The 16,834-nt window shown below is 36.3% G+C and overlaps 1 protein-coding gene across 1 annotated transcript; it reads left to right on the plus strand.

The window, feature by feature from the left end:
* Positions 1-1,780: 1,780 nt before the first annotated feature.
* Positions 1,781-13,911, plus strand: c1qtnf1 (C1q and TNF related 1). Its single transcript, XM_081392971.1, has 4 exons — positions 1,781-1,926; positions 10,721-10,863; positions 10,956-11,059; positions 11,658-13,911. The coding sequence occupies exons 1-4, from the start codon at positions 1,903-1,905 to the stop codon at positions 12,206-12,208; spliced, it is 822 nt and encodes a 273-aa protein (XP_081249097.1). The 5' UTR covers positions 1,781-1,902; the 3' UTR covers positions 12,209-13,911.
* The last annotated feature ends 2,923 nt before the right edge of the window (positions 13,912-16,834 follow it).

Here is a 16,834-nt window from a genome sequence, read left to right on the forward strand (position 1 = left end):
TCCAGAAAGATACTAGTCACTATTCGATAACTTACTATTAGTTTAAAATAATAGTAAAAATAGCCTAACAAAATAAATAAATAAAAATACTAGTAACACAAGAAGGTTTTATAATAAATTAAGTAATAATAAATAGAAGTATAATATAATACATATAAAGTATTTGGTTCAGATCGTAAATGCTTTGGAAAAACACTAGGCTTAAGATCTTAAGATAACGCGTCATCTGTATAATACGTGCTCCATCTGGTTTGCTCTTATGGGTGTCCAGCTTACTGAAACACTGTGAGGCAAATGCTTTGTAATAAACAAGGCAGTGTGGGACAAGAGTGGGACAGCGTAACATCTTGTACTCTCTGAAGTGTTTTGGAGCTTTGACACGCCCACCCTCTCGCTGATTGGTGGATGCTCTTTTGATTGGTTACACAGTATCCAATCAGGACACGGTCACATGGCTGTAATGTTTTCCAGCAGGTTGCGTAACAGTCTTGCACGTGTTTTTCAATGCGAGTAACTTTATAACCGTTCAGAAAAAAGCCTGTAATTGAGCTTTTGAAAGAGTCAAAAGCGTGATTTAACCATAGCCATATATATTTGTGTGTATGTGTTTTATTATAAATATGTTTGAATTAAATCCCTATAAATAATATTTAGTGTAACATAATAAATAATTAATAATGCCACAGTTTTTTTTTGTTTGTTACATTTTTCATTTGGCTTTAAGTTTTCAAGATACATACCAGTCAAAAGCTTCAACCTACTACTACTTCTTTATTAGGCTACTACGCATTCGACGTAGTAACTCGACAGACGAATATTATTGAATTGTGGACAGAAGTGTTTGTTTAGAGTTAGATTTATTTGCTAACGAGGACATCTAGTGGTCATTGATATGAATAGCAGGCACTAACATGAGCAGGAAAAGAAACCTGTTTGCAATTTGTGATGTGTTCTGATGAGAAAATGTTTTCACAAGCCTGTCTGTGATATTCCTCTGTATAATATGAAAATACATAGGGCAATGTCTTGATCCACAGTGCTAAAAAAATTCCTCCAACTAATGCCCTTTAAGCTCAAAATCTTATGTGCTTATTCCGTACTTACACTGTATTAATGGAAAGCAGCTATTTTGGTAGACATGTTTACCATTGTACCATTTAGCATGTCTATAAGCTTAAACATCAGGACTTTCTCAGTAACAGTAACTACACGTCTCATGCCATGACGAATCAAGTGACAGGGAGGGAAAAGCACTTTGCAGAGATTATAAACATTGACATGAACTGTTTCAAATCAGCATTAAAAATGATATACATCTGCATTTATATTTATATGTCTGAAGGTTTTTTAGGCTTATGCATAATTCGACAAATAGTTAGACAAATGTGCCTACATATCAATGTTTTTTGCAAATAAAAGTTCAATATATTACAATGCTTCTAGCCCTATAATCTTAACTAAATGTTTGTGTTCTTAAAATACTAATTTTGTTCTTTAAAAGATTATTTGAAACCATCAGTAGCTGGTAAAAGTCTGGGAACAAGGTGGGACACAACTCTCTCTCTCTCTCTCTCTCTCTCTCTCTCTCTCTCTCTCTCTCTCTCTCTCTCTCTCTCTCTACCCAGTTGGTCTGCTCTGGCTGCTTTTTCACAAGGTTTCTTTTCTTTTCAATTTGTCCTTTTTGTTGTTTTCATTTCACCCCACCCTCTTGGATGCATCCATGCTCCTCCCTCTGTTCTCCTCCTTTCCTGCATTTTTTTCCCTGGCTCCTCATGGCATGCTGAGTTTGGGAGTGCAGAAGGGAGATGTCTTAAAAACACTGACAGGCGATAAGACTCTCAGAGAGACCAAACAGTGCAGCCCAGTCAACGCAAGCATCCTCAGCGCATCCCGTGGACCCTCATGTTTGGACCTGCCAAGATAAAGGTAGGGGATGTTCAGTAGGATGTTTTAAGTTAGAACTTTACTGCATGTCTTTTCATTTATGTAAATAGGGGCTTTTGTAAATAGATATCACATGGTTACACATAATGGCAAGTGCAACAATGTGTAAAACCTTTTCCAGATGTCAGGGAAACTGAATCCTGATGCAAATATTGCCCAGATTTATCTGTGTTTTTCACTTTTTACTGTCTGACTTATCAATGCATTGTGTAAGTGAATGAGTACATTATCAGATCATGAATGACAGGTAGTTATTTCACTTTATGAGTGTTGTTGGTTGCTCACATTGAATGTATAGAGTGATATAAAAAACATGTAGGTGTTCTCCACTATAATTGTGTTTTATTTTGAGACAATGTAAAGATGACTGTTAGATCCATCAAGCTTAGAAATGTACACATACATTTTAACAGCAGGTGCAAGGCGAAAGGACACAGCTGGGTTCAATGTTTTTGAATGTAACAACACTCTGGGTTTCATGTGGTTTTAATATTACAAAATAATGAACACTAATTAATTTGGCTAGTGATGGATCCCACCCTATCCCCAAGGAAGATCTACTAAATCACAGGCAATGTAGGATCATTCACAATTTCATGGAGACAAAATAAATCATGAAATGTATTTTGATTATCCATGGAACGAGTAGCACTGCCACAGGGTGCAGGAACCGAATCTAGGACAGGAATTCTTGAGGCATGGCATCACAAAGTTCACATTGCCTCATTTCTTGCAACTGGGAGAGAAAGTGGAAATATGACACTATGAAGATCAGTGCTACCAGATGCTTTTAAACCCACCAAATGTTTCAAACTACATAGTAGAAGTTTTGTAACAGAGTTTTCTTGCATCACTTTACAGATTAAATGGCAGTGAGCAGAGGTTTATCAGGGAATGACTCACCAGTGCATGTTACTCAGTCAATTCCCAAGTAGATGAAAAGTCCTTCTGATTTTTTTTCTTTCACTTTGAAATACATCACACTATCATGGAAGTTTGTTTCTGCAGGGAATAAAAATAAAAAAGGCAATTGTGACCTGAGAATTTTTTTTTCTCTTTTATAACTAACTTTTTTCTGATTTTATAACTCACAATTGCAAGTTTATGGCTACCTCACTATTCGGAGAAATAAAGTCAGAATTGCGAGATCTAATTTTTTCCCCTCTGACCTGTGAGAATTAAACTCGCAATTTGGAGAAATAGTAGCAAATGCGAGAAATAAAGTCAGAATTATAAATTCGCAATTCTGATTTTCCTCAAAACAAAGATATCGCAATTGTGAGTTATAAAGTCAAAATTGCAAGATTTTGCAACTTTTCTCTCGCAATTTCGAGTTTTTATCTTGCAATTCTAAATTTATAACTTGCAATTGTGAGTTTATAGGCTATAGAAAACAACTCAGAATTGCGAGATATAAACTCCAAATTCTGACATTTTCCTCACAATTGTAAGCTTATGTCCAACCTGATCTCACGGGAAAACGTACAAATTCTACGAGGTGGCTAATTCGTACGAATTCATACGACCTTACTTGTGCAAAATCGTACATATTTTACGAATTGCCCAATTCGTATGAATTCATACAAATGACCTACCCCTGACCCCGCCCCTAAACCTACCCATCACGTGGGTTTAGATAAATCGTACAAATTCGTACGAGTGAGGTCGTAGTACGAATTTGTACGAATTAGCCAACTTTTTATCATTCTTACAAATTCGTACGAATTGGTCGTGAGATAGTGTTGCAATGTCCCACAATTCTAACTTTTTTTTATAGATTTGTAAGTAAATTCGTAACTGTGAGTTATAAAGTCTGAATTGCGAGATATAAAGTCGAAATTCTGAGGAAAAAATTCCAGATCCTCTTCTTTTATTTTGTATCAGAAACAAGCTTCCATACATTGTGAAAGTAAAATGGGTTGCTAAATATAAGCTGAAGATGAGTGTTTTTCTTCAGTTCAGTGAACCATGGAGGATATCTTAGTTAAGGCACAGTGGCTAGGTCAAGGGTGAAACTGACCTTAGTGTTTTGCCACACATACTTCAAAGTGACCGCACTGTAAGCTTTGATGTCAGGGCCAGCACCAAATCCAGCAGTGTCTATTAAGTTTAAAGTAATGGTATTTCTAAAAATAATATACTAACAAAGTACTCTTATCATTTCTGCAGTGTATAGTATGTAGGCTATATGTGCACTCATTCATATCCAGTGTGATGAACAAATGAATTTTCCCCTTAGCCTCCTCCTTAAAAAAACCCCCACAAAAACAGACAATTGCTAGGGGTGAACTTCAACAATCCTGTCGGTTTGCAAACAAGGTATTCAATAACATCATGTAGCCTACCTGTACCAACAAGTCTCTACCCTTTGTCTTGTATGGGAAGGGGACGTACAAAGACAAGATTCCACCTTTTAATTGTTCGGTCATGGGCATTTATAGTTAACAAATTGAATTAAAAGTAAAGCGACAAATTGTGGTTTCAATGCATCATTGCCTTGTTTTAAGCACAATCTTGGGTTGCCATCAAATGCAATACCACCAAATACCAAGCTGAATAACAGACTGGTACACTAACTTGCCAGACAATTACTGAATACTTAGTATACATTGTATAATCATTCGATTTTACTAAAATAATCCTTAAAACTATGCATTGTGCAACAACACAACTTTTAAAAAGTAGTATACATTATCAGATCATATTGAGTGGCACCCAGTTTTCATATTATAATAATTCAGTTATTTTATAGTTTTAATTTGATTAAGTACAAATGTCTAAACTACAAAAAAAAATTAAAATAGGCATGTTAAAAAAATAACTCAATGGGACTGGGGAGGCCGCGGGAGTCTTTCCACAAGACTAATATATGAGTATGTTATTCTTTCAAAGAAAGTATGGAAAAAGAAAGTATTTTTACACTCAAACTACTTGAGCCCAGCTGTGTTTTAAGAGCTTGCCTTTCCTGATAACACTAGCATCCAAATGAACTCAAGGAACTAATTAATTGTAAGTTCTAATAAGATGGATGTTTATTTACTCTGTTGATAGACCATGTCATGTTCACTTTCATTCCCTGAGGTTCATTCAACTTCCTCTGAAGAAACTGTATTACAAAACAGCTGCAAAGAATTGGAAAGATTTTGAATGCGAGAATAACATGTTGGTCCAAGCATGTACAGTAGGAAAGGGTACATGTTACAGTAGATTGAACCTGGTATATGAGGGTTTTAAATGACTAGTGACAGAAGCATTCAGTATGAGTATTCAGTATGTGGTTAAAAGTCGGCCACTGGGGAGCGTTTGGTCACACACCCAAACCCAAAGAATGGAGCCAGTACCTCATTTCTGTAGTCAAAGAGCCCATATTTACCCCAGTGATGAACTGTTTATGTTCAGCTGCTGACCTCAGACAGGAAAATTTAGAAAACAGTTACAGTGCACCTGGTGGTTACCAAACACTTACAGTAAGAATTGGCCGACTGTTATCCATGCAGGATTCAGTAGAGACCACACACTTGTTTTCCACTGAGAAAATCCTCCAAAGCCACACCTCGTAGTTCCGACACGCCACTGCATGCCTGCGGAATTGTGTAGGGATGGCAAAAAGCACAATGCAGATTAGTAAATAGTTGTTATGATCTGTTGTGATAACACAATGGGAATTTGTTATGACACCTTTCTTTGCAGTTTGGTATGTGGGAACACGGAAAATCCTACATTATTTCCTTTTATCTTTTTGACATGAACCTATGGGTCTGAAATAAAAAATTAATTATGATGTTCACCATGTAGTTTCAAAAAGGTGAAGTGTGAAATTCATGCATGTAAATGCGTCAGGCCGGAAACGCAAGCTTGTTTTGCATTTCGCTGCATTTCAAAGTTCAAGTCCGGTAAACTCTGACCTGCGAATTCGCATCACACAAAGATTTTTGACCAGTTTGACAAGATTGATACGTCACGGCATGACCTTACAGTGTCCATAGTGTGCTCAAAGTCTTGCTTGCCAACCACTGGAAGACACCCAGAGTGTTTGGGACACGTTTTTAAACCCCTCCCCAGTTTTTTTCAAACAGTAAAATGCAAGTTTCTACATTTTGATTACAGTTTGCGGAGTCAAATGTTTTGTTTTTAAATGCACCAATGAATTGTTCAAAATATAACCAGAAGTGTGCATTTATAAGGTCAATTGTCAATTTAATTTTCAGTAATCTGAAGCTTCAATGGCCAAAACCAGTTATGATATATGACTAAAGAAAGCAGTCGAATGTTTATGCATTTGACTCTTGGCTCTCCACTCAAGGTTTCAAACCTACAGAGGGTTCAGGGACTCTTAGATGTTCTGAAAATGATGCATGGAGCGTGGTGTTCTCTGGAGAAGAATCTTTACTTATGTAATACGTTTAAAAAAGGTCAGGGTAGATGTTGATTGAGCCAATAAGAAGACTGGGCTTGAACTAAAAGAGGACTCAGTGATGTACTGAACATGTAAACATGACCTCAAGACCCCAACATCCGCAGGAAGGAGAGGGATTCTCATGCCAGGATATCAGATGTGGGACTGTAAACATGGCTGCATGAAAAAGAGGATAACCGAAGAAACAGCAGCAAAAGGGAAATAATATAAAGCAGGCATTTTGAACGGGCTGAATATGTAAATTTTTTCCCCAGATATTTGAAGCCAAAAAGTCAGATGGCACCAGAAGAATCTATGAAAAAATGTGCTTTTGATGTCAGAGAAGTGGCCTTATATTTAAAATATATTACGTAAGGGGAACACAACAACCAGAGAATGTGATCAAGCTGATGGTCTTGTATTACCCTTAAGGGGTTATTTTGTTAAAATACAGCATATAATATTTACACTGGGATGCAAACAGTATATAGCAGTATTTACACAGCATCTAATTTCCTTTACACAAGTCTCTGCCTATTTTCAAACCTGACTTATATACACATAGTACAAAAAAGATGGTCAGATGACATACCCAGGTGAACACATCATAAGCTTACGGAGGATTAGACGTGCACAACCTCAAAGCACTGCCCTAAAACTGCTTTGAACTTCAGACTAAATTGAGTGATCTGACCTTTTCTTACATTAAACATCACTCTAAAACACACACATACACGTAGAACAGAGGCTTCATCTCAGTGAGTTTATTAAACAGTGGGACATAGCACGTCATTCTTCAACCTCATGATTAGAGAAGGGTTACTGTGGTGTGGCGGGCTCCAAAAAAAACCATATTCATCTCAGTATTATAGGCAGTCTGTAGTTTTAAATATTTTATGGCATGTTTGGATTGTGCAAGTCAAGATGTAAGGTGCGGAATCATGTGAGCGAACATATCAACATATGTAGTACACGACTCAATTAAACACAAAAAAAGAAAAGATAAGAATGAAGCATGTTTACGCTGATACTAATTAAATTATCCATGCATTCTAGATCAAGCACTTTGCACTACAATCTCTACAAAAGGTTATTAAACAATATCAATGATCTCAAACCCTGAAACCACAGGCATGTTTATGTGCCACTATATGTGAGCTACTGTGCAATTATTTTGTGTCATTATCAGTAGGATTTTCTCTGTTACACTGTGTAATCTGTGCACAAATCAAGTTCTACTTCATAAACATTTGTTTATTGTTGATCTCGTTATCATTGTTCCACACTGGGATATTGAGTCAGTGTCACACACCAGAAAAAAAATGGACCATCATTCTGTTTATCTCCAATTTTAAATGAGATTTTCTACTTTTGGACCTCAAGGTAACACTTTATTTTGATGATTCGCTTTTTCCATACTGTTGACTAAGTAACGTTGCAACTACAAGTCAACAATAATACAATAATAATAATAATGTACACAATAATAATCTTTTAGATTGTAATCCTTTTATTTTAAATATTTGGCATGTTTGTGCTGCTGCGCCTCCCTGTATGTTTAATAAGCAGAGTGTATGCGCGTCGTGGACCCGCCTATAGGCGCACATTACTAACGCGCTCATTTAAAAAAAAAAAAAAAAATTGTGCCATTGACTTTAGACCAGGTTTCATTTGGTCAATGGCGCAGTCTATTTCTGTTGCCTCAAAAATAGCAACGCGCTAACAATGTGCCTGAATACACCTCGTTTTCAGACCAGCACGCCCATGGGCGCACAAATGGAGGCAAATGCATTGTTATTTAAACAACGTGGCGCAGGACGTGAAAATGATAACTGCGTCGGACTGAAACTAGCAAAAAAACATTTGCGTTGCGCTTGTATAAAAAACCTCTAAAAAAACATTTGCGTTGCGGGTGTAAGATAGGGCCCTAATTGGGTATAGTTGTCAAACTTTTTTATAAAAGAATGTTGATGCAGTATTCGTTATCTGTCATAAGTAGATGTGTTTTGATTCTCAACACATTAAGCTTTCGGAGCTCATGCTGGCCTTGACCAGTGCTTTTATGGGTTGTTAAGTGTTTTGAATAGCTGAGCATTTTACCTCACAAAGTATGTGGAATTTTAATCAACTTTGTGGGAGTTTTCAGTGAAAAACAAACTTAAGCAAAAAACAAAAAACACTTTTGCTAGTGGGACAGCTAGCAATAAAGGGAATACCAGATAATGATGCAGACAGAACTGCATGCATATAAAGGCCTGATAATGTATTTGTTTAAGGAGTTGATCACATCTGATTGTCATATCTACTCAAAGCTATTTACTGTGACAATATAACGAAATAAATAATGATATAATTGATCAGAGGATTAAATTGACAAAGAGACAAGAGTGACTAAATTTAGCCATAAACCTGAACAGATACATCAAAAATAATAAAACTAACAAACACCCTATATAAATTAGAGTATATTACTGACTAAATAGCAGCATTTAACTAAATATTTCAGTCTGGCAATGAAAACAAATGCCCCTGCAAAGATCCAAATTAACCATCTGAAAATGATTTTAAATCACTTGTCAACACTACATACAAGAGAGAAAGTGGACGATTATTGTAATTTGTGTGCAAACGTGATATAAAAACCAGCAAAGCATTCACACTATACTTTCTATAAAAAGTAGCTTGTTACTGGAAAATCTTCCAATACCAACAGACTAAAGAAAGATGGAGACTGGCCTTAAAATACTTTCTCTTCAGTTTAAGTGAATTTTTGGCTCATGTCTTGCTTCATTATGTGTAATATTTTCTGCTCATGACTGATCATTAGATGCCTTTCTGCCTCATGGTTTGGAAAGGCAGGAAACAAGGCGAATTGATTTTTTTGTTTACTGTCCTAAGAAGGAAAAAATATGAGATTTATAGTTTCATCTGAACATCAAGTACCGTATGATTGCCAAGTTTAAATTGGACAACACATTCCGAGATATCTTGTCATTGGTTTCATAACTTTTCAGACTATGTTTTCATGTTTTCTTATAACACAAAATTATTATTATTTTTTTTTTTACAAACTGTTGTAAGAGCCTTTCATTAGCTTTCATCACCTGATTGTTGTTTATGAAATTCCATAATGGTGGTCTGATTTACCCCAAATACATAGATTTAACCCAAAAGTATTTTGTTGTTGCTTTCATCAGTCAAATGCTAGAGGTTGAATAACATAGCTGTCCCTTTGCATATACATGATAACACACAGCAGGGATGGTACTAAATCTGTCATGTTATAACAGTCTCCTATCATGACCCTACCATCCAGCAAAAGGCCTAAAAATGTGAGACTGTACATACAATCCTAACCTATGAGTGTGCAGGGATTAATAATTATGCTCAGAGAAATATTTATTTTTAATTAAGTGTTCCAGATCAATTAGCATATTTTGCATTAATATTAATTATTGTAACGAACTGCAATTTTATTGAAAGGGTAATCCACAATCATAGTCGAAAACAGGCAAAAGTTGTAAACACCGGATAATCACCCCAAACAATAAAAGGGTCAAAGGCAAAAACAGAGGAAACCAAGAAAACCGGGGAAAAGATGAAAAAATGGCAAGGAACCAGGAGAATGCTCAGAATTGCAGTGTCACACTAGACAAGACTTCGCTATGAATGACTGAGATAACCAGGCTTATATAGGGTGAGGTAATGAGCTAATAAGAAACAGCTGTAAATAATCATGATGATTAGGCCGGGCAATGAACTATGGGAAATGAAGTCCATGTAAGAATAACAATCGTCTAGGGTGGAGTGCCCTCTGGTGATTATCATGGGCACTCTAACTGGCAACTGACACACTTAAAAATCAGGGGTGAATCTCGAAAATTATTTATAAGGTGGCAAAGGGGTGGAATGAGGACTGAGGGGTGGCAACACCAAAGCAAGCGGCCAAGCGCTCAGTTTTTTTGGATTTATGGCCTGACATACACATTCCTGTTCAAGAATATGTGAAACAGGTGCATTACTACAAATGAATCATCTATACTGTTTAAAAAAAAAAAAAAAGTTGTCAGTTGTCGCACACACACACACACACACACACACACACACACACACACACACACACACACACACACACACACACACACACACACACACACACACACACACACACACACACACACACACACACTATAAATATACAGTATATCCACTGTTAATATTATGAAAGAAAATATGCAAATTGAGCAGGAACATCGATGGAACATCATGTAGACTGAACTAAAATACAAAAATAAATGACAAAAACTATTAAATATAATTGAAGTTTGAGTCTGCCAGTTTTCAACTTTTATCCAAATGATGTGTTAATTGTTGTCTCAGATGCTGGTGTCAAACTTGGTACTGCTGGGGGTGGTGTTTGCCAAATGGGCCGAGCCGTACATTACCCAATACCGAGATGCAGAACAAGACCCATATGAGCCCAGAGATAATCAGAGATCCACAGAATACTACAGAGATGGAAGGTACTTACTGATCAGTCCATCCATCCATCCATCCATCCATCCATCCATCCATCCATCCATCCATCCATCATTATTTTCTCTTGTGATTTTAGTGGAACAGAGTGCAGGCGATGCTGTGACCCTGCAGAGGAGACCCCTCAGTATGCCAGTCCACACTACCAGATTGTGCCACAGATAAACATCACCATTCTAAAAGGTACAAACCATAAAAATATACTATAAGTGTTCAGCTTTGGGGGATTTTTGTTGTTGCTGTATACAAATATACAAATCACAAGTTAAATATCTTCCATTTTAAAGATAAAAAGGAACAAAAGGCTTACATAATCTGTTGACTGTCTTTGTATACAATTGTTTGGATAAACGTCAATCTTAGTTGAATATCTCACTGTCGGTAAATGATATAGGCCAGGCCTGGTTAATCACAGGATGCTTCTGTGGGCTGGAAAACATGCACCAAAAAGTTCAAACGACCACAGAAAGTGACTTTATGATCCAAAACGGTCACAAACAACAGAAGAAAAATGGCTGTGAGATTGGCGCCATCTTCTATTCAACGCTCCAGTCTTCACTCTGCACAAACAAGACCATTATGTCATTTGAAAACCATCATTTTTTATTATTTGAGGTTTAATAAAACACCCTCCAAAGCTTAACCTAAACACAAAGTTTCAGGAAGTGAGACATGATAAATCAGAGATAAAGAATGTAAAAGACCTTTTTAATGATGCTTGTTAAACTATAAAACAAACTGAACTTGTCTACGATCCCCTGCTACATTCCTTCCCTTACAGGGGAAAAGGGAGACACTGGTGGGCGAGGGCCCTATGGGAAATCGGGTAAGTCAGGGCAAACCGGACCCCGAGGGCCCCATGGCGTGAAGGGAACCAAGGGCAGCATCGGTTCCCCCGGAGAAGCCTGTAAATCCTACTACGCCGCCTTTTCCGTGGGCCGCAAGAAGGCCCTGCACAGTAACGATTACTACCAGACCATGATCTTCGACACGGAGTTCGTCAACCTGTACGGACACTTCAACATGTTCACGGGCAAGTTCTTCTGCTACATCCCCGGCATCTATTTCTTCAGCCTAAACGCGCACACCTGGAACCAGAAGGAAACGTACATGCACGTGATGAAGAACGAGCAGGAGATGGCCATCCTGTACGCGCAGCCCAGCGATCGCTCCATCATGCAGAGCCAGAGCCTCATGCTGGAGCTGGAGAGGGACGATCAGGTGTGGGTCCGCCTCTATAAGGGCGAGAGAGAGAACGCTGTGTTCAGTGATGACTTTGACACCTACATCACGTTTAGTGGTCACCTTATCAAAGCTAAGTTAGAAGGTTGAGCAGAGCAAAAATGATGGACAGCAAAGATTTATGTAACATGTATAAAATGAGATGTAATTTCTTGTTATTCTTTTTGGTCTTACATGGTACCTGAGGAGAAACTTATGGTTTAACTTTATGATCCAGTCTTTTGTGTCTTACCATTCAACTCTGTTACAGATACTGGTGCTATTTGACAAACTTGGTAAAGGTTATTGTTACAATGATTATTGCTACAATGTTACAGTATGCTGTTGTGTTTGAAATTTTGGATTTTTTGCACAAGAGTTCACATTGGTGCCTTTATAATGTGTAGATACATCAGAAATCATTTAACGGATGACTACAAATTATTATTTTATATCTGGCTATAAGTAATTATTTAAGTGGGACTACAAAATAGAAAGTGGTGCTACAAAAAAATATATTATAATGAGTATAATATTATAAATATTGTAAATTAGGATTCATTTAAGAAACATAATGCAATTTCAGTTTAACATTTAAATCACTAAATCAGAAAAGACGCCAAAGTACATAGTACTCAGAAAAGTTAAAATAATTTATGAAATATTTTTATAATGTACAGTATTATAGAATGAGAAAATGTGGGATACTTAGACACCATGCTGCAGACAACTACAGTAACTCAATGATCAATGACAAAACACCTTGATGGTGTCTCTGAATGTACTTTATTAGATTTGTATAAATGGATGCACCGGTAAGACTTCATAATCATATCATGTATAAGCAGCAATATTGTGGATTTGATTATATTCATATGATAAATTATTCCTATATGTGTTTTACTTTTAAAAAAAAATCTGGTCCTGTCTTGGACAAGGACTCTGTAAAATAACAATAATATGAACTGAGCTATTAGCTCATTATTTTAAAAGCTTTTGAAAGAACCAGGTTACTGTGATCAACAGCAAGTTTCTAAAAAAAGATTAACGGGAGCTTCAGCAGGAAGTACATTAATTATTATTGTTAATTTGTAAATGTTGTGTTCATTGTCATTAAATGAAACAGCTCCTTAATCCAACAAGATTTTAGTAACCTCAATGTCAAATTTGATGATTATGCTATATGTCTGTATAGTTGTTCAGGTCAGACCAAATATATTAGATAGATGTGGTAACCAACTTTGGAAACATGTTTAAGTAACATTTTGTCGGATTTGGAGACCCTGCTGTACTTCTTCAGCTGTTCACTTCAGAGCAGAGGAGATAGGACATAACAAAAAGCACTTCTGTGTGAAATATCACTCTAAGATCTCTGCTTAGACAAACATAGCAACTTGTCACCATCTAGTGGTGTAGTTATAAAGGACTTCAAGGGCTAGATACTTCAAAAATGAAAATTATGTCATCATTCAATCACTTTCATGTTGCTCCAAACCTGTATGATTATCTTTCTTCTGTGGGACATAAAGGAAGATTTTTTTTTTTTGTCCATTCAGTTGGAAGTCAATAACCAAAGCTTTGGTTACCAACATTCTATAAAATATCTATATAAAAGAAAGTCAATAGGTTTGTAATGACATGAAGGTGAGTAAATAATGACAGAATTTTATTTTATTTACTTAAAAGAGAAATTTTAAAACATTTCCATAATTATGATTAATTAAAATATATTCATTTCTGATATGTAAAATTGCTTGTACATGATTTGTAATACTTAGCATAAAATGTATAAAATTAAATATATTTAATTGCGACCAATTGTACTGACCTTTAAAACTGTATGGCATTCAAGAGAGTTTAAGTTTAAATTAATATTAAAATGTCTGATTAAAAGAATAGAGAGTATGACACAATGACATATGATACTATTTTTTCTATGATACATTCTTGGCCTTTTTGGAATTTTCAGAATAAATCACCATTCACTTTCCTTTTATATAAAACAAAAGCTTGAAATAGAAGATAGAAAATATGGGGGTTGGAATGACACTGGGGATGAGTAAATGATGACAAAATGTTCATTTTTGGGCAATCTAATCCTAAACATTCAGCAACAGCAAGTCTTGGCCGGCCTTGTGATTAAACTTGATCTGTGTTCTCTGTTTTCCACAGTTTTATCCCCTTTTTTATCCCCTGGAATAAATCATGTTTTCAGTATAAATGAGGAAGCTACTGAATTTCCAGCACTCACTCCCCTGAAAACCCTTTTACTTTTACTATCCATCTTGCTGGTGGTGAGGCACTTAACGTAATTAATTACAGTTTATATTGTACACAACAGTTTGATCCCTTCTCTGATACAACTATGTGAGTAAACAAGTTTCCGAGATATTTTCGATTGCTGTCCGTACGGGAATTTATGTGGTCATTCAAAATGAATAGAATTAATTTGAGATAATGATCTGAATACGGCAGAGAAAAAATATTGTATCAAGAGTCAGCAGCCACCCAAGAAGGACCCATAGAGATCATTTTAAATTCAATTTTCAATCTAGCCAATAGCAGGGCTATTTAGTCTACAAAAACTACAGCCATCAGGTCCTAGTCTGATTGCAGCTGTAAAATGCATCGACAGGCAATGGATTCAAAGTTTGCCCTGCCCATTAAAAAGCACTGGGGTAAAATGCTGATGATGTGTGCTGCACTTGTGATGGCTCTTTATCTGGATGGGCCATCAGATGCTGCTGAGAAGGAGGGGGTGGAGGGGTGTTTACTCAGCAGGCACACACTCTTTCTGTGCACTCAACTGAACAGCCCACTTGCTTTTGCTTTTAAAGTGCTTTTAAGGTGTCATCCGAGAGTGCTTTTCTTTTAAGCCAGTTAAGATAACACTCAGTGTGCCACAAGTCACAGTTTCAGTGTCATTGTGTGAAAGAGAAACTGCGACAATGTGACTTTTTGCTAACTGCTAATTTCTGACTTTGTTGTCGAACTATTATTTTATTTTACACAATTGTTTTATTTGTTAATAACTCTAACTGCGCTATTGTTATTTAAATTTTATGTTACATATTGCCGATATAACTTTGAAAGGCACAGTGTTTAATTTTCGCCGCTAGACGTCGCACATTCATAACAATAACAAAGGCGTAGCTTGATGACGCTGTGAAGGAGCGTGGAATGATGGGAGTTGTCATCTTCACCTTCACTTCCGATGGAAATTCACAAATCATGTTCATGGATGTGGTAATGAAATAAAGTTTTATAACCGTTACATTTGATCACATGATTTTATTTCATTCTAAATTACTACTCGTAGGCTACATGTCACTTTATTTAACGTTAGCGAAATTGACAAATAAACAATGAGGAGGGACATTACACTGGTTAAAACGGCGCATTTCTCTGGATCTAAACATTGTTGGAAACATTTTGGATGATGTAAGTGAACGAAATACATAACACTGTGCTGGTATGTGTTATGTGTTAAGTTTTTATTTTTTTATTTTTTTTAAATAGCCTATATTAATGCAAAAATCTTAAATCTTAAGCCTTTAAGAGAATTGACATATGGAATCCCTAGAGAGTTTTTTTCATTTGTTTCAATTTATGGATAAGGCCAAAATGGCAAAAAATAGCATATACTGCTGGACTAATTGGACAGTTAAGATGTTATGCAACTTCTTAGCAATTATGGTGCTACAAAATCACGTTTGTGTGCAATTTATCTTGTCGAACGAAATGTTAAAGGAATGTGATGCACAGACCTTATTTTATTCATAAATCGAAATCCATTAGAAATCCCCAAAGGAACCCATGGTGAATTAGCCTTTCCAGGTTGGCTGAAAAATTGACATCATGATTGAATAGCAATATAAAGCGCTAAATTGTAAAATTAAAACTTGAGAGAGATAGGAACAGAAGAAATATGTAAAAAAGAGAATAAATAAATACATTTTTGGTCATGAGATGTGGAGCAGTGATAGTGAAGAGCTCATGCTCATCCAAGGTCCGTGTAACGCTTCACAATTCACTTTTCAGACCATACCATGCAAATGCAAAAATGAAAAATTGAAACCAGACATTCATTTTTCTTGTTTTTCCAGTTACATTATCAATGGATATTTGCCTTTTTCTCCCCTTTTTTCAATTTTACTTTTGCTAAATTGTGACTTCAGAAACAAACATTTGAATAAATGAAATAAACCGATTTTCTATTTTTCCATTTTTCGTCTTGTAATTTGTGCCGTGGGCGGTACCATTAGCACAGGGGTGTGGCCGTGGACTAACTTAGTCTTTACTATCATTTCATTGATGTAACTGCTTTATTTACTGCATGCACGTTTGAGGAGAAGTTTAAAAGACGGAACACGGGACGACATTTTTCACCCGAAGTGCCATCATTTTTATTATTAATAGTCTGTGCTAAATTATAAGGCAGTCTCGGAACGGCCATCGGGAGCAGCCGGGAAAAGTGAAATTCCGGTGGCCTGGGTTTGGCACATTGCCCTTGTTTGTATTTACCTATTCATTCTTATTTTATTTTATTAATATATAGCTATATCCTTGTTGTTGTTCATTTTACATGGTACAGTAGCCGAGGCAGCCACAACCACGAGATCCCAGACAGTTCATTTTCAGTGCAGCAGAACGGGGGTGGCTCGCGAGCAGCAGCGCTTTTCAAGATACTTCACGAGAATCTAGAATAACGATAAAAATTATAGCCTACTAAGCAAA

The sequence above is a fragment of the Scardinius erythrophthalmus genome (genome assembly GCF_964197995.2).
Source record: "Scardinius erythrophthalmus genome assembly, chromosome: 18".
In the NCBI taxonomy this organism is placed as follows: Eukaryota; Metazoa; Chordata; class Actinopteri; order Cypriniformes; family Leuciscidae; genus Scardinius; species Scardinius erythrophthalmus.